At 38.3% G+C, this 25,270-nt stretch overlaps 1 protein-coding gene across 15 annotated transcripts in view; it reads left to right on the forward strand.

Moving 5' to 3' along the window:
• The window catches only part of RBM39 (RNA binding motif protein 39), a 278,284-nt gene that overhangs the window by 247,975 nt on the left and 5,039 nt on the right, over window positions 1–25,270 (forward strand). Inside the window, exons 2-15 of one of the 15 annotated variants that reach the window (XM_049816251.1) lie at window positions 598–660; window positions 883–955; window positions 1,886–2,242; window positions 2,504–2,557; window positions 5,833–6,024; window positions 11,444–11,509; window positions 11,616–11,669; window positions 13,112–13,229; window positions 13,857–14,009; window positions 14,582–14,719; window positions 16,897–16,962; window positions 18,685–18,889; window positions 19,082–19,159; window positions 24,817–24,849. In XM_049816251.1, the coding sequence (XP_049672208.1) occupies window positions 2,529–2,557; window positions 5,833–6,024; window positions 11,444–11,509; window positions 11,616–11,669; window positions 13,112–13,229; window positions 13,857–14,009; window positions 14,582–14,719; window positions 16,897–16,962; window positions 18,685–18,889; window positions 19,082–19,159; window positions 24,817–24,849 (1,132 nt within the window). In that variant the 5' untranslated portion in view covers window positions 598–660; window positions 883–955; window positions 1,886–2,242; window positions 2,504–2,528. The other 14 variants (XM_049816254.1, XM_049816252.1, XR_007508062.1 and 11 more) reach the window with 14 other exon arrangements.

Genomic DNA, 25,270 nt, shown 5'->3' on the forward strand with positions numbered 1-25,270 from the left:
GATCTTTTTTGTCTGAAACCTGAAGTTCCAGACTGGGTGGATCTTGTGTATGCTTTAGTAGCTCTTAATACTTGATTGATAACTGTTTCTTCTGTGGCCCCCATTATGCAGGAGGCCACATTTCTGAAAGGACCATGGTGTTCACTTGTAAGTCTTCAGATTAGTAAATGTGATGGTAGCAAATGTAGGAAGCTGTGAACAGGTTTGCCTGAATGTTTGTTCTGTGTTCTCCACATGTCTCTCTGGGGTCCTTTGGTCAAGCTCTAGTACTTCTCAAGATGGCCACTAGACCTGTGTTTCTGTATCATAAATAATCTGTGCTCTTTGTTTTGAAAGAAATAGGTGGAATACCTCTGGGGTTTCCACTGGCTAATTGTGTTCAGTAGTGTTTTGTTGTTCGCAGCTGTAGTTGCTTTGTGTCACGTTCTTTATCATGTCACTCGGCAGAGCTTCATTCCAGTTCTTGTTGGAAGTGTCTTCTGAGATGCTGCTCTCTGAATTTGAGCCAACGTAGTGATGGCCTCTTAAGCAAAAACCTTTGGAATATAAAGTCCAAGAATGTTTTCCATCTCAGGTAGATTTTGCTTCTTCTTTCAGGTGTCCTGAAAAATGGCTGATGATATTGATATTGAAGCAATGCTTGAAGCTCCTTACAAGAAGGTGAGAAAAATGTGCCAGTGAGGTCCTGTTTACCTTAATTTAGCATTATTCATGAAACTACTGCTGAACTGTAAACTAACATCCCTGGAGCCCTCATGATTTATCTTATTGGAGATGCATTACATGTAACTTACAAGTAAATATATACTGTTAATGTAATTATATTGTGCAGTAGTTTCACTTCAGCGTGATGAATAAATGCCCATCTATCTCTCTTTGTAGACTTGCCTAACGATATCTCACCTCTACTCCCATGAATTCACCTTTGATTCCAGTGTGAACTGTCAATCATAAGGTAGTAATTGAGTGACGTATCGCTGTACCGTGGTCCCCTAGGTTTAAAAAAAAACAAAACAAAACAAAAACAAAAACCCAAAACCAACCAACCAAAAAAACCCCCAAAACAAACAAACAAAAAAAAACCAGAACCAAGAAACCAAAAACCTCTCCTAAAATTACCAGGTCCAGTTTGGTATAGCAACAAGGTGAATGCAGTGGTTTGGGAAAACAGCAGGGTTCCAAGAATAACCTTTTCACCAGTCCCATGGCAAGTAAATATTTGAACAGTCTGCTCAGTGCAAGAAGAGAGACTTGCTTTTGATGCAGAAGACTGGTGGTGGTTAATCTTTTAACAGGGCAGATGGAAATCTATTGCCGAGTGAACGAATTTACGGAAATTCTTGGATCCCTGAATAGAATGTTCTTAGCAAGTAAAAGACAGTATCACAGTCTGCAGTGCCGTTCTAAAAGAAGCTCTTGTATTCTTCTGTCCTAGTTGTTTAATTAGGAAATGTCAATTTTTATGCAAAATTTTTATCAATTAGTATAGTGATGTCTTTTACCTAAACCAGCAGCAAATGAATACTGTCTTTTTTTGGTTTTCACCAAATGGTGGTGAAGTGTTAACTTTATGCATGCTTTAGCTCTGGTTTCACAAGAAATGTATATTAAGTTAAAGTTGCTTAGGAATTGTACTTTTGATGTAACTGATGTGATTAAACTGTAAAGCAAGTATATAAATTATATAGCAGCTATTGTTAGTCTATTCTGCAGTGTTTATTACAACCATGTCATGAATTTTGGATGAGCACTTGTAAGTTTTAAGTGGTATATTTAGTTTATGTAATATTTAGCAGTTACATTAAAATCTTGAAGAGACATTTGTAAATTGTTATGTTAAAATTCTTGTGTCCTGGTTTAACATGGATATTTTCCATGTAAACAGGTATGGAAATAGGGAATGTTTAGGCTGGACTGGTGGATTATTGATGACTTTCTTGGGAGTCGACGTTACTAAAGCAGTGTGAATCCCTGTTTGCTTCAGGGCGAGATGTGTGACAGAGGTGACATCAAGCTCTTACAACCCTTCAACGAAAATGAGCGAAGATCTCGGGAATGGCATCGGTCACAGGAAATCCATAGTGGCTGGCTGCTAGCGTAGCCACTGGGGCTTAGGCAGAGATATAGCCTTGGTACTGATCAAAGGGGCACACAAACCTGAAACTTCCTCTTACATTTTATAGAAATAACATTTAACCACTTGAGTGCTGAATTCTGCAGGATAACTTGCTCTCTAAACCATGTAAGGAAGTATCTACAATTTAATATATACTTTTAAATGATGTAAGTCTTGTATTTTATAATTGTATGACTTAAATTTAAACAGCAAAGTGGTTAAACATGCTACCTAAATTTTCTAAAGCTTTCCACATTAAACTGTAAACAAGTAATTTAGTATTAAAATTTTTGTTTTGTATTTTCTTATTCCTATTCCCATTACCCTTTGACCACTTGAAATGTTTCCGCTTCGTCCTCACGATGTTCTTCTATCAACCCTGCTTAGGATGAGAACAAATTGAGCAGTGCCAATGGCCATGAAGAACGCAGCAAGAAGTAAGTATTTTCTCAATTCTCTACATTTGGGGGGAGGCTGCTGATTTTGTAAACTTGTGAATGCATGTGAGTAGTGTTTAGGGAAATAATATGGAAAAGCTTGGTATTTGCAATTGCTGCAACTACAGCAATTATGAAATTTTCTTTAGTTTACAAATGTAGTTACGCCCTTGTCACTGATGTCATCAAAGTTGTAGGAACATTTAATGTTAGCATTGAATAAAAATACAGACTTGGTAGGTTCAGTATATTTAATTTCTTTTTTGTTGTTTCAGCAATGCAATGGACTTTGCATTTTAAAAATGCATTTGGTGTAGAATTTTATGTGATTTGGCACAGTTCAAAGCATTTTAAAGATACCAGGGCTTTTTTGAAAAGGTTTAGGGTGCTTCTACCCTCTGCGCTGCTTTGAAAATGTCTAAATTTTTTGTTTCTAATCTAAACTTTATACAGTTGTACTATAACCTTTTTAAAGAACTAAAGTAGGAGCCCGCCTTCTTCAGGAAGCATAATTCCAGGGAATGAATAATAATAATAATTCCAAGAATAATTATGGATTTGATAGTAACCAGTGTGTTTTTGTAATATACAGCTAACTTAAGAAGTCAGCATGTATGCTGTTGTCATCTTCTGAAATCATACAGATGAAATGCTGAAGACATCCAAAGAATGTTTCTTTCCAGGTGTATAAATATTTGGGAAATGAGAAGTCCAGTTCCAGCATCAGACTTATATTGGAATCTAATAATCTAAAATTGATTACACCTTATATCTGCGTTCTAGACAATACTGGAACATTGTTCTCTTGCTAAATACTGAGTCTTCTAAAACCCCATCAAAAGCAGCTGCTCCCGATATTTTTAACTCCTGAATTTGTATTACTTTAAAATATATATACATGGCGTGTAAAACCCTGCTTTTGTTTGGATGGCTAGTCTCAAAGTATAAACTGGGATCTGAAAGAGAAGTGGTGCTATTTACATTTTAGAATTGGTTCTGAACTTGGTTCATGGTAGAATGATGAGAATACTAGAATGTATTTCAGTTCATGTCCTTAGTTGCTGTAACGTCTTTACTCTTAAAGCAATAACATTTGTTATATTTCTGCCCATGGTCCCATTTTCAGGTTGAACCTGTATGCTCTGAGTTTGTATTTCTAATTCAGAAGAACAGTAAACTAAGTTTAGAAGAAAAAAAATTACATTATTGTAAAGTAGAAGGAAGTCAAGGTGTTTTGCTGCTGTTGTTTTTGCAGTGGTGTTTGTTGTGTGGAGTTTCACCTCTTTTTCTGCATTCTTAATTGTACCCTCATGCCTGTTCAGAAATGTCGCTCCTGTGGTGTCTCCCCATTTCAGTTTTCGAGTTAGCAATTGCTAGAAGGTTAGTTATTCTTGTACTGCAGTTCTCTGGTAGTATGTAGTTTTTGTCCCAGAATTTTGCTTCCATACAGCTGTTGTTCACCTGTTTTGTATGTGATTTGTGACAGTGTACTTTGTTGCTGAAGACTGAGGTGTATATAGGCAAACATCAACAACTAAAAAATACTAGATTCTGTGTGCAGCTGGTTTAGAAATTGGAAGGATTAAGAATCTGCAGTTTTACTAGATGTCTGTACTGTATGTCCAGTTTAATAATGATTGGAAGGTGGAACGCAGATCTTGACTATTAGGAGTCTTTGCATACAAAGAGGGTTCAGCTCACAGTTGGATAGTGAATAGTTGCTATTTTTATTGAAGACTAGCTGCAGTTGTTAGTTACTGGTACGGGCCAGTATATTGAGCTACAGGTAGTATTTTTCAGAGCTATTGCGATAGTGAATGTTTGAGGGTTTTAACTTAGGGAAATATTGGTAAGTGATGGATCCTAGGTGGGAGAGACTATGTGTGCCAAACTGTCATAGACTGCATTACAGTAGGATGTTAAGTGATGTTGGTGCAGGTCATTCTGGATGGTGTCATCTTATCAGAGATTGTGAAGCTTCTGAAAATCAGGTTTTGACACAGCAGCTTCTCTGTCCATACAAAAATATTAGAGAAACTGATGGAGTATTGTAGATAAATAATAAAGTAAAAATGGAATATTCTAGTTTTTAGAACCAAATCACAAAATGTTTCTCTTGAGATAAATACTAAGATGGTTTTAATGGGTTGTCTTAGGTGGAGATTGGAGAGCAAAAGCTGCTAGTGATGATTAGACTCAGATGTGGTAGCTGAGAGATTTTTTTACTTTAGTAATTGAAACTAACTAGAAGTCCTTGTTTACACATGGCTGTAGAAAGTAGCAGGGATGAACTTTTTTAAAAAGGGGTGGTGGCATACAAAGTTTTAAATGTATGAGTGACCATTTTGAAAAAAGATGGTGTACGTAATCAGAAGACCCAAAAGGAGGAGAGGAAAAATTCAATAGCAAAGGGTGTTTTGAATTTTGAAAGTTTAGCAGCAAAGTTGGCTATTCGCAAAATTTAGTTTGAGGTAAATTACTGACTGAAGTAATAGCTTGAGCATCTGTTTAATGTGTTATATACATATGTATATATTTAAAAAACTAGGAGACTATGTTTTTATGGTCCAAGACTGAGATAGAGGGGAAAAAAATTTGCAAATAACCCAAAAGTAGCCTGCCAAGAATGGAACAGTGGCTCACTGGTTTTCAAATATGAGGTATAATTGACTTACAGATTTTAAAAGTTTAAATTTTCTAAGTAAATGGTTAAAATTATGAAGATCTGCAGTGTGCCCCAAACCCGTAAGATCTGCAGACTTAAAGCAAGTGACTTATGAGTGGGAGTAGCAAGTAGGAAGCAAAACTCTTAGGCACTGTGTTATGACTGATGGCAGGGAGTATCAAGAGAAAACCGCCTTCCTTTCCCTCAGACTTGCCTCTTCCTTTCTATTGTTTTTGTGTTTTGTTTTACTTTGCTGTAAAAATAAAATTTATTTTTAGCATCTTGATAGTGTATTTAAAGTATGTTTGAAAGAGACATGAAGTACTGCATTTAGTATATACTAGATCTAATGCAGGAAATAATTTTTCAGTCCTTTTAGTCTTCCTTGAAGCATTCCTTAGTGATTACAAAATTTAAAATAAAAAAGTGCTTTGGAGCACTTTATGTTGTTCATGATAAATTTTAAAAGATTGCTGACATGCTTAACCAGCCATTTAACAAAGTAAATATGTATAAATACCAATGTCTGTGACATCAGGTTAGAAGAACTATGGAATGTGAGGTAAATAACACTGAATGTGTGTAACAAAAGCTGTATTTTTCTTTCTCAGGAGAAAAAAGAGCAAGAGCCGAAGTCGAAGCCATGACAGGAAGAGGAGCAGAAGTAAGGAACGCAAACGGAGCCGAGATCGGGAAAGGAAAAAGAGCAGAAGCCGGGAAAGGAAACGGAGCAGAAGCAAAGAACGCAGACGCAGCCGTTCTAGAAGTAGAGACCGCAGATTCAGAGGCCGCTATAGAAGTCCCTAGTAGGTTATGTAGAGTTGCATGTGTGCTGCTTCAGTGTATGATGTGGAAGCTTAAAGTTTCACTCCCTGCTTTCTAAATTGGTCATTAATCATCTCAAAAAAAGGTGAGAGGTTAAGATAGAAGAGTGTCAATAAATACGGAGTGAAAAAGAGGAGGACAGTAACATATCCAGTTCCTCCTTCTAGTTTTCATTCTTACCCGAGCGCAGGAAAATGCAAAACCAAGTGAAAGAATGTGTACAACTGACTGGAAAACAAAGTTTATCAGAAAGTGAAAATAACAAGCAAGTTTTCTATTTGTCCCAACTGTCTTCAGTATAGGAACCTGATGGTTTAACTGTCAAAAAATGAATAGTGGTCTGTGACTTTGGTTACAGGCTCATATAGCCTTTTGCTTCTATTACTAAAGGTTTTTACTTGGTTGCTGCTCTTAAACACTTACAGCATAAACTTTTCCTGTGCTTATGCATCCAAACTGGAAGTGTCTTGTCTTAGTAATGCCCATGCATTGCATATTTGCCCTGCTTTTTCTCAAACTTGTTTAGAGGCTGTGGAAGAATTCTTCGGTTCCTCTTGGATCTTTGGCTTGTTAAAACTTCTGCTATAGGTAGTTCCTGACATTGGTAAATAATTTCTCAAAAAGTGTCTTTTCATAGATATTTATTCTATGTTTCTGCTGTTTTGTATTCCTGGCCTCCCCTTTGCTCGTCATCACCTCTTTTTTGCCTTCAAAGAAGTGGAAAGACAGTCAGAAGTGGGCTGTATGCTTGGCTTTCATTGATTACCCGAGGCTGCTGTTTGTACTGCTTTTGTCTGGGTCTCATCTCAACTGTTGTCAAATCTCAGAATGCAAGATCATGTCAGAAGCAGGCATTTGAAAAGGATGTATTTTTTTAGCATGACATGTAACGTCGTCTGCAGTGGAGAAATCTCTCTCAAGATGTTTGGGAAGACAGTGTTTACCTTCTGATATATTGCAGGCTTGTATGGTTTTCTGCTCATAAATGTTTTTCTAGGTGGCTGGGTCCTAATCCAGGGAATGCATTCCTTTTGGTACTCTTGGAATGCAAACAACAAATGCCTGAGGTCTCAGGGTCTCATTTTGCACTAAGTCACCTGGATGTTGGCATTTTCATAATGAAAACGTACTGCTACTTCTGGCTCTACTAAGTTGCAGTGGCATCCTGTGCTTCCATCAGTCCTGCGTACTTGGGGATCATAGAGCACATCAGCCCTGCTTTTACTTTGTTTCAATTATCAGGCCTGTTAGAGCCTCTGTAAAGCTGCTCTGGGCTTCAGCTCTGAAGATTGCAGCTGTGCACAGTTGGCATGTTTTCTACAGCTCTTTGGCACCTGTAACATTACAGTAGCTTGTTGGGTTGTGCCAGTGCGACTGTTGTGGCTGTAGACTGCCTCATAAACAGAGGACCTTGATCAAGATCTTCAGCTTTCCATATGCAGAGCCTGCCAGTCTTCTCACCTCCAACGTGGTGGTGTGTGGAAAGGGTGTCCTTGATCTCATCACTTGGTTGGGGTTTGCTGCATTTTCCTAGCTGCATCAGAATGTTTTGTTCTTTGTTTTTCCTGTCATCGCTGGGTGAGGAGGTTCTTTACCTGGAGAAATTTGGGAGTTTCAGTGTTCTGGTCTTCCAAAATAATTTTCTCAAGAAGAGGTCGAAAATATAGCTGTTACTACCATAACCCATGCCTGTTTTAATGCATCCACAATATGTTGTGCAGGTAAGGTAGATGATTGCAAGGGGTCTTTTTGATTGTTCTGATACTCTTCCATAGGTGTTCTGGGCAATTTCTCTGACATTGAGAGACAGGGAACAAAAAAGCGAGATAATCTAGTATTCCCTGAGGATACGAGGTTGTGCTTCTTGGTTTGGCAGCATTGTGTTCTCTGCTTCAGTTGCTGAATTGTTGCTTTCATGTAACCATGTAGAAGTTTAGTGTTTAAAATAGTTTAGTGGAAGACTGGTATAGAACAACTATGTACATCCCAGAGGCATTGTTACTGACTGCTCTGTAGCCAGTAGTTGACTGTTGTTCACTTGCAGGTCATGGATGATGCTGTTGAAGTGATACACATGCTAATGCGATTCCAAAATTCTAGTTTTGGATCAGAAGTTGTGAAAGAGAAGGACCTCAGAAGATACAAGGGAGAAGAACTCTTCATTTCCTGTTCAGGACTCTTCAGTGCAGATACTTGCCTTTAAAAGCTGTGTAACAGGTGCTGACTTCTAGAGAAGCACAAGTTCTGGAGGTGAAGCCTCCTGCATCGCTGGACTCCTTTGGATCAGATACCTTTGGATCTTTCAAAAATGGTGCTTCTATATGAAGAAACTGTCTCTGTAGCAGTGCCATCAGCTTAGTATTTCAAAAGTAACTACCTGAATGCTGGTCTTGGCTGGAGAATTTGAATCTGGAATCTCATCTTGTGGGACTGTTCAGACAGTTCTGAGTTGGTGTTACTGCAGGCAGGGTTGTAGCTGACTGCAATACCTAGTTTGAATGCTTTGTGGCTGTTTTTTTCTTTTCCTTTTTTTTTTAAAAAAAATTTGTGTCTCTGAAATACTGAGAAGTCAGTCTAGTATAGGTAATTCTGAAGGAGAAGTGTGCCACAGAGAACCTGAGGACTTTGAATTTGTCATACTTAAGCATAAGATAGTAATTAAGTGTTTTGATTTTTTAAAATTGAGTGACTGGCTTGCATTGCTTAGTGTTCTCAGGCATTTTTAATGTTACTTGTCTGGCATACCTTGCCCCTTAAGTGTTTTACAGTTTTTGGGTCTCTTAGGAGAAAGGACTTGACCAAGTATTCTTGCTTAGACATCTGTCTGACAAATCCCAACTACTGCTAATGCACAGTACAAGTCCCTTAGACTGTCCTGTTGCTATTTTGGAACCAAGAATTTGGACAAAGCTGCTGGGAAAACAGGGTTATTCCGCGAGGACTGCAAGTTAGTTCATCGTGATTCTCCTGAACTTTGTTTGCTAAAGCTTGCCTTGTCTCAGACTCTTTTAGTGGAGTCTTAGATAGGACTGAGCAGGTGAAAGCTAGTATTTTACTGGCTATCTTCTGACCTGACTATTGTTCTTGGGCCATGTGGCATCATATAGGTTTAGGACAACGTGTACCTAGCTGTGCTCTGGCTATATACAGGACTTAGTGCATTTGGTTTATGAAGAAGGTAACCCCCAGATGTAAATTGCGTGTGACTTGGTGCTTCCATACATGATAGTGGGAACTGGGCAACAGTTGCAAAGAGTTCTTAGGCCGTAGAAGGAAAGAAGAAAATCCCCCTAAGATCTACAGCTGTACAAGCAAGTCTCCTTAGTAAAATCCAAAGAAATGCATCACGCAAAATACTGTTGAAAAAGGATCTTAAGAAGGTAACTTTGGCTGTCATCTTGACCAGGCGGCTTTCTCCTCAGTCTGTTCCAGTGGTCTGTTATGGCTTTAGTTTGCTGGGGATTTTTAATGTTGCTCCCATGTAGTCACATAAATAAGATACTACTAATTTGTCAAGAGTGAAAATGAAAAAGAGATTTTTGGAGTTGTGTGGGGCGCTTCCCCCCCCCCCCCCCCCCCCCCCCCCCCGTTAGTTGTGCATGTATTTGAAAACCGTTACTGTGTATTTTCTCAGGTTTTTTTCATTAGGTTTAGACAAACACCTAAAACATTTCTTTCACCTTTTCCTTAAAAACTCATGGTCTTGATTATTGACTGTAACTTAGTTGATCTGCATATTAATATTTTGGAGTCACTGAAATTGGTTTGTCTTGCTGCATTTGAATTGAAATGGAGAACACAATGTTCTACATCAGGAGGTATGAAGATGCAAGGTAATCCCATCTCTGATGAGAAGCCAGTGTCTGGAATTGGTACCAACATTGCCAAATGCAGCTTTTGGCAGTATGTGTTGTAGACATTGTAGAACCTGAATGGATGCTCTCGGCAGTCATTTGTCTGAAGTAGGAAGTGGAGTAATTTATCCTAGGCAAAAAAAGTCTGTTTTTGATCAACAGTGATCTCATCTCTACATGTGCCTGTTTTTTATGTCTTGTTTTCTCTTAATAAGTAGATATTTTTCCTTAATAAGTAGTTTCTAAATGATCTTTTTTCTTTATTTTTTTCCAGTGTTATACAGGGCCATATTTCCCTTGCTTTAACCTGGCCAGCACGGTTTTGGATCTTGTCCCACTACTTCCACCTGTGTCATGACATGTTTAAAAGCATCCTCCTCCTTGTTGTGGATGCTGAGTTTAACTATAAGCATTACTGCTCCACTGAGTAGCAAGAAGATGTTTATCAGACAAATTGGTTGGCTAAATGGATTTAGTGAAAGAGTACTTAATGTCTTCAGAATGCTGTGTCTTTCAGGGTGTTTTCACATCAATTTATAGCCACAGCAGAAAGAATCAATTCTGTGCAGATGGAAAGACAAACCCCCTAGCATTCAGTCTGTGCAGCAGTGCCTCTGCCGTTCGGTGGATATACAGGAAGAACGCTAACAGGTGTTGTTCTTTGCCTTGTATCTACAAGGAGATCAAGTTCAGGGAGAACATGATAGGATGAATCTTACTATTCACGTCACAGTCTGTTACCCTGTGCCACAATAAGTAGCAAGAGGACTGTCCTTAACATGGAAGCGATGGGCAGATTGCCATTTCCAACAGCCTCTGTGAAGCCTGGAGAACTAAAATTAGATTCAGCCAAGAGACTGGATTCCTTCTGTGGTGGCATGTCTATATAAGGTTAACTGCTGGCTTAAATGGTTCTGTGTTTTGATGTCCATTGAGAACTTTACTTAAAGGAAACTGCATTTACATATTCGTAGCACTTTAGAGTGCTGAGACAACATTAGTGAATAATGTGCCCCTTGCAGATGTCTGCAGGGAGCTACTTTGGTTTCCACTTGCACCTTAAATTTCATGAAACTTTCAGTTTAAAAATGTTAGACTTGAGCAAATAGTCCTGCCAGCACTGCTTTGCTCAAAACTCTGAGGCTGAATTCCAGGCCATTGAGGTACTGCTTTGCAGTCATCAGTAGGTAGAATATGCATGTGGACAAAAAACACATCAAGAAGATTACAGCAATAGCTGTAGCTCAGAATATTTTGCCCATACAAATGTGCAGTGTCTGGCTGGCTCATGATTCAGTTCTTCCTTGGAGTCCTGCATATTCTGGGATTCTGCAATGCAGATGAAACTGAGCAGGGAGCATATTCTGTGCCTTATGGTTTGGAGTGCTGCACGTAGCTTTTGCATGCTATGGGTGCTGCTAATGGAAAATGTTTACAAGTTCAGGTGTGAGGGTGGGTGACTACTTGCAATGTAATGTGAGTACAGACAGGAAATCTTGAATTCAGGTACTCTGGTGAGTAATGTCTGTCTTTGCTTTTGCCATAGTTCTGGTCCAAAATTCAACAGTGCCATCAGAGGGAAGATTGGTCTGCCTCACAGCATCAAGTTAAGGTTTCTGAGTTTTCTCTACTTCTTATTGCTCACTAATAGGTTTAGTCTAAAATCAGACTGGTATATTTGAAGGCTTTCTTACCATCTTGTTGATCTCTCTTTATAGCAGACGACGCTCCAGAAGCAAAAGTCCCTTCAGAAAAGACAAGAGCCCTGTTAGGTAGGAATTTTTACACGTGTTTGTAGGGTTGTTTGTTTGTTGTTGTGGTGGGGGTTTTTTTCTGTCCAATTGAAGTTGGAAAAGTAACAATGAAATAATGCATGGCTACTTGCTCTCCAGCTTATACTCACAAGTAATGCTGGAATTCATTTAGAGAGCCCATGAGAGGAGAGCATTAAAAACATGTTGCTTTCTCCCCATGTCATAAACTATCTCTCCCTGCCCCCTCCAACAGTGTACAATTGTAAATAATGTCAGTTTGCAAAACTTGTATTGCTTTGCTTTTTGTGTTTCTGTGTTCTCAATCTTTTTCCTGCTAATTGTGATTTAAAATAGCTAGCTTTTCTGCTAAGTCTTACTTAATAATCTTAAATATGGAGTGGAACAGTACTGTACAAATACTTTTTTCCTATTCGGTATGTATTGGTGTAATTTGTAGAGAAGCCAGGTACCTTTGAAATCCAGGAGGTGCTTATCCATTCTTAGGCTTCTCATTTAAGGGAATTGGATTTAGATAGCTGCTAATGAGATTGGTTAAATTTAACTGCATTAATTTAGAGAATAATCTTGCTTTGTTTTTTCATCATTAGCAAACTCTTACTGAGATAATTTAAATTTTTCTTGTATATTCCCAGTGATTTTTAAAAATATTTATAAATATACAAATACATATTACATGACTGGAAACTCAGTCCAGGATTCAGTGTGCTAATTCTGTCTTGTACTTAAGTACGAGTCAATTTTTTTTAGATTTGAAGCTTTACCACCTTAAAGGTGATGCATCTAATTTCAGGTAGTGATCAGTATTGAAATAAAATTAATCTAGTGCTTCTGGTGTCAAGGATAAGAGTAATTATTCACTATCCATACTTTTTTATGGGTTAACAAGCTGAAACTATAAAATGAGGCCTGGGAATTCTGTTTGTGTAGATGTCAGTATTGTTTATGCAATGGCTGTAGTGACTCTGAAGTGACTGGGTGGATGTAAGATTTTTAGTTTGCAAAGCTACCAAAAAAAGTTCATACTAGTCTGAGAGTTCAGACAGCTAGTTTGTGCTAATTAATCCCATTTTCCTTTGTTTTCCTGTCCTTTCATCTCAACTTTTTGACTGCAAGCTCCCTAGTGGTACTGTTACCTGTTCTGGAGAGTAACAAAATAGCATCTCTGTTTAGTTGGGGCTTCTGTACTTAAAATACAATTTTCCAGTTATATTTAATGCTTACAGTTGAATTTGGATGTTTAGTAATGTTAAAGAAATTTATTATTATTATATTAGTATTGGGTACTCCCTTCAGTTCTTGACCCTGCCTTTTTTTAATATATCAGGTGTTTTTCTGCCCGATGAGACTTTGAAGTACTGATTGTTTAAAGTTTCGTGCATGGTCCAGAGATGAGTTATCTTATTTCAGATTATTTTTTAACTGAACTTTCCTCTTTCCAGAGAACCTATTGATAATCTTACCCCTGAGGAGAGGGATGCTCGAACAGTATTCTGCATGCAGCTTGCTGCAAGAATTCGACCGAGAGACCTGGAAGAATTTTTTTCAACAGTAGGGAAGGTAATTAGTAGGGAGGTTAAAATGATTCTGAATACTGCCTCAAGCTGTCCTAGTACAGGATTGATATTCTGCAGAATTGTAAGCAAGTGGCTTTCTGGAGCTTTCTAAACAGGTGAAAGTGGGGGATGAGTGATGACCAGCTACTTCTTATAGGCTCTGAACATGAAAACGTAATTTATTAGGATTTCATTGTTAGTATGTGATGTGATGCAAAACATGGCAATGTAATTCTGATTTAAACAACTTCATTTTTCAGAAGTTTGTCTTCTGCAGATAGGTCTGCAAGTTACGGTGTGATTTAAAAATTCATTTAACTGAATTTTGAAAAACTTTAATTGTTCCATCAGCTGCAAGGTTCTGGCTTAAAGCATTACAGTGCGGCAAGTATTCTATTGCCCCTGTTCCTGTAGCATACTACATTTGCCTGTGAATGGCAGCTTTTAATGCTAGCTTTCTTCTGGGATACGTTTGTTAAGATAGTTTTATGCTACTTTAGATTTGCAGAATAATTACAAAGCCATTGGCTTGGCAAATGATTGTCTGGTTATTTATACCTTTCTGAGAAATGGACTCCATTAAGGGTTTTTTTCCTTTATCTCTAACAGCATTTCTATACTTGCCTTTCAGGTTCGTGATGTGCGAATGATTTCGGATAGAAATTCCAGGCGTTCAAAAGGAATTGCTTACGTAGAATTTGTTGATGTTAGTTCAGTGCCTCTGGCAATAGGACTAACTGGACAGAGAGTCTTGGGTGTACCAATTATAGTACAAGCATCACAGGTGAGGATTTGTAAACCTCATTTTTATTTGTGTTGAGCAGTGCCTCTTTTATCTTGCTGGAAAACTTGCTGTTTGAAAATTTGGTTGCCATTGAATGTTGGGAAAACCTTAACAAGAATGATTATTTAAGCTAATTATACATGGACCTTTTGTTTCCCATAGTTGACAAGCAAATCAAAGCAATTCAAAGAGATATAAATGCATTTTGAAAATACAGTTGTTAAGAAAGTAGTAATAATGAAACTGCAATAGTGCCACAGAATTGTGGCATATATTAGGTATGCTTTCCAGCATATGTAAAATCTAAAGTGTTATTTTACTAGATACATGCCAGAATTCTGCATGAAGTTGTTCAATTTGAGGGCTTTTGGAAGTTGTGTGCCTATACTTGGTCACGGTCTTGGATTTTGTAGATTTTAAGTTAAAGTCCGATGGATAGTGTGCAGATTATAAAACAGCTTGTATATTTTGGTGAATCTGTTAGTTTTAATCTGGTAGATGTATACTGCTTATGGTAGGGGTTTTTATTACATTCTTGGAGAAGGTGAATTTTTTGTTTTTCCTTTTCTTAGGCAGAGAAAAACAGAGCAGCAGCAATGGCAAATAATCTGCAGAAGGGCAGTGCTGGTCCTATGAGGCTCTATGTGGGATCATTACACTTCAACATAACTGAAGATATGCTTCGAGGAATTTTTGAGCCATTTGGCAGGGTAAATTTTAATTTGACATGTTGTGTTACTGTAGTTTATCTGAAAAACCTACTTTAGTTGTAGATGACTCACAGTTCTGGAGGTAATTCAACTTCACACCAGCAAAACGTTTGTTTCTTTTTCTTGCTCTTCTGTGCCTGCACATCCACAAGGCTTTAGATACATAGTATTGGAGAAAAAATGGGAACCTTGATTTGTGATGTGCTCCAGTGATTTTGAGTGGCAGGTCTTATGAAGGAAAGCTAAGATTCAGTGACTACCTAAAATTACAAAGCAAACAAACAAAAAACCAAACAAGAAATACCTACCTTATATCCTGCTCCTGCATCTTGTAAATATCTTCCCCACCATGTGATTGTGAATGGGGGCCCCTTTCACAGGTTAAATCAAAGTACAGAATCAGGTCCGAGTTCTGTTCACTGTGAATGTAGTACTTTCATCTGTTTCTGAGGATTTTTGCTTAAGTTTTAGCTCATGTTACTACCATGAACTAGTGGTGTGTCCTGTACAGCTCTAACAGTCACCTTTTCACTCCTGATATGAGGCCCCACTTTCTGGCATGGTAATATGTTTTTGTGGTGTGTTGGGGAAGCAAGCAGATCGAATCGGAAATTTTTTCCAGTGTGTCGTGGTTTAACCCCAGCCAGCAACTAAGTGCCATGCAGCTGCTCACTCACTTCCCTCCTACCCGGTGGGATGGGGGAGAGAATTAGGGGCGGAAGTAAAACTTAGGGGTTGAGGTAGGAATGGTTTAATAGGATGGAAGGGAAGAAAATAATATTGATATTAGTAACAATAATAAAATGACAATAATAAAAATTAGAACATACAAAACAAGTGATGCACAATGCAATTGCTCACCACTTGCTGACTGATGCCCAGTTTCTGAGCAGCCATCCACCCCCCTAACAGGCCAACTCCCCCCAGTTTATATACTGGGCATGATGTCACATGGTATGGAATACCCCTTTGGCCACTTGGGGTCAGCTGTCCTGGCTGTGTCCCCTCCCAACTCCTTGTGCCCTTCCAGCCTTCTTGCTGGCTGTGCATGAGAAGCTGAAAAATTCTTGACTTTAGTCTAAGCACTACTCAGTAACAACTGAAAACACCAGTGTGTTAGCAAGGTTCTTCTCATACTAAATCCAAAACATAACACTATACCAGCTACTAGAAAGAAAATTAACTCTATCCCAGCTGAAACCAGGACACGGTGGAGTCACAATAAATATTAGCCCTACTGTGCTAACTAAGGTATCATGGGTATATCATTATTAGGTAGGGAAAACATTATATACTTAATATGCTGCTTAATGGAAAAAAATAACCCCCAAATTATTAAGTCCATTGATATTTTTTTATACTGTCTTTGGAAATTAACCCTGCTCATACATACTGTAAACAGTGCTTTTCAGATGCTTTATTCAGATTCAGTATGTGTATCTCTTTAATTCTGTTGTGCAAAAGCCTGGAAAATTGCAGCAATTTTTAAAATTTTAATCCTTGTGGTTGTTTTTGTTTTGTTTTCTCTTAAGGTCTGGCAGTAGGATTAATGTAGTTTAGAAGGCTTACATACAGAGCTGTGAAGGTTTTTTCCTTCTCCTCATTCCATATAGTCCAGTCTTAAACTCCGTTCTTCCTTCTGTGTTGCTGTTTCTTCCCAACACTATTTTAAGGCTCATGGATGACTTACTAATACGTTTTAAATTCAGTAACTGTAAACGTCTAGGAGTTCCCATATGCCAATAATTATTTAAGATATGCACCTTTTTCTTAAAGCCCCTGGTCAAAGTCATGCAAACTGCTTTTCTTGCCTTGTAAAATGGGAGTTTCTCAGCGTATGAGATGCCATGACTATAATGTTTCAGTTAGTATTTGATGATGTCTGCACACTCATTGTCTGCTAGAATGTTGCATCAGGACCAAGCCTCTGCCTGTAGCTGGACTCAAAGCACATCACCCTTATGTTTACCTGCTTCTGTTTTAGTATCAAAGTATCTATCTAGCTGCCTGTACACTAATTTTGACTTGAGGAAGGAATGAGGAACTGATTAAAAAAACCATATAGTGGTTTCACATTCATATATGTATATTTGGCAGGGTTGCATTCAGGTTTTGTTTTGATATCTTGTGGTTTATTGCAAAATGTCTGATAATAAATAGCTTTGTTCTATTTTTAGATTGAAAGCATTCAGCTGATGATGGATAGTGAAACTGGACGCTCAAAAGGATATGGATTTATTACGGTATGACTAGAACTGCCAGACTTCTTGGACGATTTCTGTGTGTAACCTTCCCATGCAGTAGTATAGCTTACTCAGCAATCTGTTAAGTCTCATCTTAGAAATGTTGTGTTGCAGGACATGCAACAGCGGCCTTTTTCTTGGTTTCTACCAGTTCTCTGTGGGTATTGTGGTTGAACAATGCACATGTTTAGAATGGAATAGTATACTCACTAGTCAGTGCCTGGTAAAGCAGTGCTGTTTTCTGCAGGCAAAGATAGTAGTAAAGACTGACATCTTCACAATGCTGTGAAAATGATTGGATTTGAGCTTTTTGGGGGAAATAAGGTTTTAGAGGCTAAAACTTTCAGTTGAAAACATCTTTCCTCTTTACCCTTAGACACCTAATTTTGTGAACTTGGGTTTCTTGGCTGACCTGGCAATTTGTCATGGGGGAAAAAAAAGTCTTTGACTGGGACCTCTGGCACTTGGAGACAAATGAAACCAAACTAGCTATGTAGCTAGTATTTGGTAGTTTTAACACTGACAAAATATTGGTATATTTAATTTGATGTTATGCAGCATGAAGCAGAACATATGTTAGTAAGAGCCAGTAAATGCATGACAGTTATAAGATTACAAAGGAAGTGATTGTCATTCTTGGAAAGTGTTGAAAGAGGACGGCAGCCATGATTGCAATATGTAGATGCTCTAGCTTCAACAATATATATTTAAATATATTCTTACTTAAATAGGAGAAAATAAATATCCAAACTTGTGTGTATTTGGTTTAAATGGAGAATATGTAGCACATTTAAGTTTAGCTGGTAGCCAAGGCCAACTGTATGAGGTTCAACAAGACCAAGTGGGTCCTGCACTTCAGTCACAACAACCCCATGCAGTGCTATAGGCTTGGGGAACAGTAGTTGGAAAGCTGCCTGGTGGAAAAAGACTTGGGTGTGCTGGTTGACAGCCGGCTGAATATGAGCCAGCAGTGTGCCCAGGTGGCCAAGAAGGCCAATGGCATCCTGGACTGTATCAGAAATAGTGTGGCCAGCAGGAGCAGGGATGTGATTTTCCCCCTGTACTTGGCACTGGTGGGCTGCCCCTCAAGTACTGTGTTCAGTTTTGGGCCCCTCACTACAAGAAAGACATTGAGGTGTTGGAGTGTGTCCAGAGAAGAGCAACCAAGTTGGTGAGCGGCCTGGAGCACAAGTCTTATGAGGAGCAGCTGAGGGAGCTGTGATTGTTTAGCCTGGAGAAAAGGATGCTGAGGGGAGACCTTACCACTCTCTACAGTTACTTGAAAGGAGGTTGTAGCGAGGTGGGTACTGGTCTCTTCTATCAAGTAACTAGTGATAGGATGAGAGGAAATGGCCTCAAGTTGCACCAGGGGAGGTTTAGATTGGATATTAGAAAAAAATTTCTTTACTGAAAGGGTTGTCAGGCATTGGAACAGGCTGCCCAGGGAAGTGGTGGAGTCACCATCCTCCCTGGAGGTGTTCAAAAAACACGTAGACTTGGCACTTAAGGACATGGTTTAGTGGCTGTGGTGGTGTTGGGTTGGTGGTTGGACTTAATGATCTTAGGGGTCTTTTCCAAACTTAATGATTCTAAGTATTCTAAAAATACTGTTATCTTAAATTTACTGCTTCTAATGTTTATGTAACTGGATATTACATACAGTAGAAGTGTTGCTGAATCCTGGAGGCAGCATTACTGAATTTATATTTTTCCAATCTACAGTTCTCAGACTCTGAGTGTGCCAAAAAGGCGTTGGAACAACTGAATGGATTTGAGCTGGCTGGTAGGCCAATGAAAGTTGGACATGTAACTGAGCGCACTGATGCTTCCAGTGCTAGTTCGTTTTTGGACAGTGATGAGCTGGAACGGACTGGAATTGACTTGGGAACAACTGGTCGCCTTCAGTTGATGGCAAGACTTGCAGAAGGTACGTGTGATGATTAATAGGAATTGTGTGAAAACACAGAAGTTCGCAGAATTTTAATTGAAACACCCCACAGAATATTACGCTAAATGCATGGAATAGTACTAAGCTTTTGACAACAGTAACATTTCTGATATTTCTGTTACTGCTGAGTGAAAAGTCCTTGCCACAACGTATGTTCATATGCTGTTCTAGGTACTGGCTTGCAGATTCCCCCGGCTGCACAGCAGGCTCTGCAGATGAGCGGATCTTTGGCATTTGGAGCTGTGGCAGGTAAGAAACTGACCTATTTATTTTTAAAAAATACTTCATAATTTTGAGACGAGGTACTTAACTACATTTTGTGATCTTTTAAAATGAAAACATAGGTACCATAGCATGTTTTACAAACTGTAAAACATTGCAAATCCATGAGCAAATAAACAGTGACAGTATATGACAGCTTTGGGCCTGATTCACTTTACATTATTTTTTGCAAACCTGTTACAGTTCACTTAATTCATCCCAAGCCTTCATCTCTGTATCTTTACTATTCCCTGTACTAATGGGGACTCCTGTGTTCTACTGCAGTGTAAATGTTGACTGTTAAAAATGGCAGGCTCATAACTGGAAGGGGATTGACCTTTCTGAAAAACGAGCTGTACCAGGGTCAAGGTTATTAGGACTTTAGGGGGGACTCGGCAACAAAGACTACAGTAGTGTTAGGTTTATACAGTGTATGTCCTGGTGAGGAAGGACACTGTATGTCAGGGAATTTGTGTGTTGCTTGGAATTGGCTATAGTTGGTGTGTTCTGCAAGTGGGTTTGTTGGAAGTGTTACTGAGACTTTACTTCGTTGTGAGAGGGAATGAGGCTGAGAACATGACTGCTGCTGCTAGTTCATAGCTGGCCTAAACAAGAAACTGCTCAAGGTGGCTTCATAACTAGAGCAGCGAGTAACCTCCTGTAGGAGATTAGGAATTTACAGAGAGGAATTTCTTCTTGTTATTTTTTATTAATAGAAGAACAAAGGGCATGAAGCTGTCATAGCAGTAGAAAAGACTTGAATGTACAAATAATGAGATGCTGGAAATCAAGAAAGAATAAGTGGCATTTTGTTTGTATTCCAGCAGAGTTTGAGACAGAAGTGATTCAGAGTTAAGATACACCTGAATCATGTTACTGAAGTTCAGGTGCAGTTTTGAGAAGAGCATACACATGAAACTGTAGACAGTTGCTGAAAGAATGTAATAGGGTATTTCTGTAGATACATCCTTGGAAGGAAAAGGAGCTGGCTAGTGAAAATGAAATGTGGGTTGAGGAATAAGGTTTTTTCCTATTTGAGAAGAAAAAGATGAACGGGACAGAGGGGCAAGGAAAAAGCATATCTAGTCCAGAAAGAGAAGGAAAGGTAACAACTTTAAAATTAAATCACCTTTAATGTAGGTGATAAAGTGGTGTGACAGTCTTGCTTGGAAACAGGTGTAGTTAATGAGAAATGAGAGAGATATCTTTAAAAAGTACTAATCCTTTCCCCACCCCTATATTTGAAACAAACAAGCCAAAGGAATCCAAACTCCCCAAATCAGGAACATGGCCAAGAATGTCTGATGCAGCTGAACTGTTACGGTAGTGTGAAATCAGTATGAGACAACATGGCTGTGGAGGAATAAATAAGGCTGAATATAGGTTTTTGAAGAATGTGCATGTTTAGTAACTGTAGAAATAAAAGTGGTACGAGTTGCATTGTTTATTCCACTTGTATTGTACAAAAGGAATAATGCAGACATGTGCAACTTAAGTAACTTTGGAGAAAGATAAAGCATTTTACTACCATAGAGTCATGAGCTATCCCCAAAGTGAGATTTGGTTATGGATTAAAGATCTCTTTACTCTTGTTAGAGAAAATCATTACCAGGAATTATGTCATTATGGGAGACTTTAACTTCCCTGATACAGATTGGAGAAGAATTGCTAGTAATAATGGTGGGGCCCAGATATTCCTGGATGTGATATCCGACAAATTTCTTCATCAAACACTCACTGACTCATGAAGAGGGGATGCTATTTTAAACTCAATTTGGTAAGTAATGAAGATGTTACGGATGAGAATAGAAATGACCATTGACTTGAGGGATCATGAGTTGCTCCGATTTAAATGGAAGGATAAACAAAACAGGTCTGTAACTAAGGCTTCTGATTTCAAAAGCGGTGATTGAAGAAATAAGGCAATAAATTCATGTGGCCTAAGCAGCTTGGGTGTTGGAACAGGCAGGATGTAAAAAGTTTCTTCAGTTCTAAATTGCTAATGCTATATTGGATCTGTATTCCACAGAAAGAAGAAACAGTCCTGTTAGAAACAGGCTCTACACCAAACTGGGTGATTAACTACCTCAAAAGAAATAAGGAATAAGCACATGACCTATGAAGAATAGGAAAAAGGATTGATAATAAAGTAATATTCTTGATTTGGGAAATAGATAAAATGAGAATACCTGCCAACAGTCAGATTGAGTTAGACCTTGTAAGCGCCATTAAAGCATAGATGAAGATTTACCAACTCTTGAAGAGAAAAGTAAGCAGGGCTGAGGTTGAAGGAAAAAATACTCCCAAGATGTTTCAAAAGAATCTCATTGCCTTTGTTTTTAGTGGGGACACTGGTCGTAAAGTTTGAAATTTGAGGAAGGTAAGCTAGGAGTATGAGTTAATACATTCAGCTCTTTTAGCTTTTTTTTTTCAGTTCAGAGTAGTAAGAAAACTATCAAATTAGTGAGGGATTAGGTACATGAAATATGAAGTCTGATATCTGTTATTGTCAATAAATATTTTAAATCTGTGATACAATATATAGCTGGAACATCTAATTATAAATTACCTACACTTGAAGGAAGAACAACATGATCTGGCTGGCTTTTCCAGTCCTGTTACTCTGACTTCACTTCTTCAAAAGTCATACTAAAGATGGGTAAACTGGAGAATATTGTTAAAGTATAGCATACTTTCAGAGAAGTTGCGTTTAAAGACTAACAATCCATGATAAAACTGACTTTCCTAGACAGAGGAGCAGTAGTAGAACTCTTCTCTCTGAACTTTTGACTTGTGTCATTTGGAAGTTACTGAACTAGAGAAGTGAGTAGTACAGGAAGTACAAGATGTATAAAGAAGCTGGCTCAAAGAAAGAGGGATTTCTTTTTTCAGGTGAAAGCTGGGAAGGTTAGAGGCTGTTGCTGAAGCCAAAGTTCAGGTGTTGGGCTGATCTTGTTTAATATTTACATGAATAAAAATGGTCAACAAGAGTAGGAATGAAGTGAGTAAATACAGAGTTGCTGTCAATAAGGAATTCTTGGGCTGTTGTACATTGTTCACCTGTTCAGGATTGAAACAAGTTCTAGTTATATATCCTGGGACCTTAGCAGTGGAAGGTGGCCAAGGAGAAGGAAAATATCTGAATACTCCAGTTTATCAGTGAGTGAATATGAACTGTCAGCATGATGCATTTTTGAAAGGGCAGCTGTGTTCCTAGAGGTAGCATACTTGAGCACCTGAGATGTAATACACATTTGTGAACAGTTCTGGGCACCCATGTTCAAGATGGGTTGAATCAAACTAAAGTAGGGAAGCTAAAGAATTAGTTTTACAGGAGACCTGAGAACTTGGGTGTTATTCCTATGGAGAAAATTCCAGCAGGAAAAATAATTGAAACTCGACAGTTATAGCTGTGTACTTTCTGTTCTCTAGTAAATTCTGTCTGAAAATCTGAAACTTAAAATAACCATGAGGCTATAGAACATTCTTCTAATGATCTGTGGGACAAAACCTTCCTTACTTTTCGGAAGGAACTATCTGTTTATGGAAAAGATTGAGATAGTGTGCTGCAATAGAGGGATGAATAGGTGGTGTCATCCAGGACCTCTATTTGATCTGCTGTTCTGTTGTAAGTAATTACACAGAAAACTGGGGAATACTTGTTTATTTAAAGCTAGCTATGTTTCAAAGTAAATATGCAACTTCATTTTGTTTTAAAACACAAAATGCTTTGGTAGATATTTCTGTATTTCTGCTTTCTCTGTACTAAGCGTGTACTTAGTCATGCTAAACTTCCTACTCTTACACATTATATATGCAAAACATACTGAAACTTGACAGGTGTATTAATTTTAGTTTCCACATACTATTTAAGACTGCATGTAGGGAAGAGTAAGAGTTGACAGTGAAGAGTGACAATGTATTTCTTAAATTCTGAGTGAATTTGGAAGTGAGAGAACCATTCTTCAATAATGAGCAACAAGAAAATTCAGTTAGTTGATGAAAGATTTGGTGGACAGGGGGTTATGTTTCAGAGGTGGTAGATAACCTATGAAACCTGTTGCCACAAGATAGTGTTAGCTCATTTTCCTGTGTTTAGAACAGATTTGACTCTCAGCCCTAGAGAGAATTTGAACTGATGATCTGTATAGGTTTGCCACATTTGGTGCAGGTGGCCTGGAGCATTTGGTGTAGAGCCCCAGGCTGACTGACATTTGGCGAGTTCAGCTGCACATGATGTATATGTGCAATTGTGTCAGAATTGCAGAGGGAGAAGTCTTTGTCCTCAATGAACTAGAGTAATTTAGGAGATTTAGGGGTTTATTATTTTTTTTCAAAACACATTTGTTTTACAAAAAGGTTTGGGTAGTAATTAACTAGGTAATTAGTTACAGATTTGGCCAAATCCACGCACTTTCTGCAGAGAATACAGGCTGAAGACAGTCTTCCCCGTTATGGTATTTCTCAGTCTGTGGAGGTGAGGATTTCTTTGTGTTCAGATCCAGGTGGAACACATGCTAAAAATAGCCAATTCTTGTTATAGCTTACCCTTCACACCTTGCTCTTTTCATCTCTTAGTTTTCAATACGGTTCCCAGTCTGTGGTGTTCCATGGAAGTCACTTGGGAAGGCACTTGAGGAAGACTTGTCTTTGGGGCTCTCACTGCCTAATACTTAGAGAGAAAAAAAATTACTCCTGTTGGTCCCCTGGTGTTGTGGGGGAGGGTTTATTAGAAAGGGAAGATGTATGTTGATACCTCATTTTCAGGTATTTCCAAGTAAGCGTGGAAGCTTACTTGGGGTCCATCTCTTCACTGCTTTCTAAACAAGTGCATTAAGGTGATGATGGTTAGCTTTAGTCTTTTTAACTCCTTGTGTTTGTGTGAATTAAATTGGAACATAAGAGGCCTATGCTTACATTTCTTGCATTCTTAAGTTTTCTGTTGGTTTAAAGATGTCGAGTATTGGAGTCATATACTTGGAAATGGTTAGAAAGTCTGTATTTGTCTGTTCCCATTACTTCAAATTGGGACAGCTATATGTTATTAAACAAGTAATTAGTGTTTTCTTGGCACATTAAATGTTCTGAATGCTTGAAAATGTTTTGAATTGAAAAAACACAAGTAATTTGTGTCATTATGACACTTATATGAAAAGATAACAGGTGAAACATCACCTTATTCTACTTGAAATTAAATTTGGTAACTGCTTTCAGAATGTCATATTTGGATAACTGTGTGCTTAAATGCTTTCTGTTAGTAAAGATGTCAAATGTCTAATGCCGTAAGAATTGCTATAATTATTTTCTCATGGAATAAATAAATAAAATGTTTTCATGGAACAAAGGGTTCAGGCACAGCAAAGGCAAGGTGGAAACAATGCATTGAATTGAAGACATGGTTATGTCTTTCCTTTTAAGGTATTGTTTGTCTTTGAAATATGTTTACCTTTGTGGTCATGGAATCTGTCAAGTACAGAATATTTTAGCTGAGAAGCTGAAATTAGTGAAATTACAACTAGAGAGTGGGTTAAAGTACTTGAACAAGCTTTTAACCACAAAAATGTAAGTTAAACAACCTGGCTGGCAAGTAAGGATACAATAATGCTAGCAAGCCTACTAATTAACTTCTGTGTATTTTTCTTTAGATTTGCAAACAAGACTATCTCAGCAGAATGAAGGTAAACTAGCATTTGATATAACTTGTCACCAGTAGGTTTTGTTGCAGATGTCTAAATGAAATGCTTCTGGTGTATAGTTTGCCAACAGCCTGAGAAAGTGTATTGTATTAGTGTCTGTAGGAATCATACTATGTATTGATTATTGACTGAAAATAACAGAACATAGGTTGAACACTTCACCTTTTCTTTGTAGCATTTCCTCAGTGTTGGTAACATTCCCCCAGCCATATGTTAGTCCTAGAAAATGTGTGGGTTTCTGTCTTAGTGGGTTTAGGTGTGGTTGGGCGTGGGCTTTTTTCCTGCCTTACAGGTAGGGACTAGAGGGGTCATATGAGAATCGGGCGTTTGGGGTTGTTGTCCTTAGATCAGTTGTCATCTTCCTCCAACTATGCAGCTCTTAATGTCTGCATATGTAGAGAGA

This window comes from Accipiter gentilis, chromosome 14, assembly GCF_929443795.1.
Source record: "Accipiter gentilis chromosome 14, bAccGen1.1, whole genome shotgun sequence".
Taxonomy (NCBI): domain Eukaryota; kingdom Metazoa; phylum Chordata; class Aves; order Accipitriformes; family Accipitridae; genus Astur; species Astur gentilis.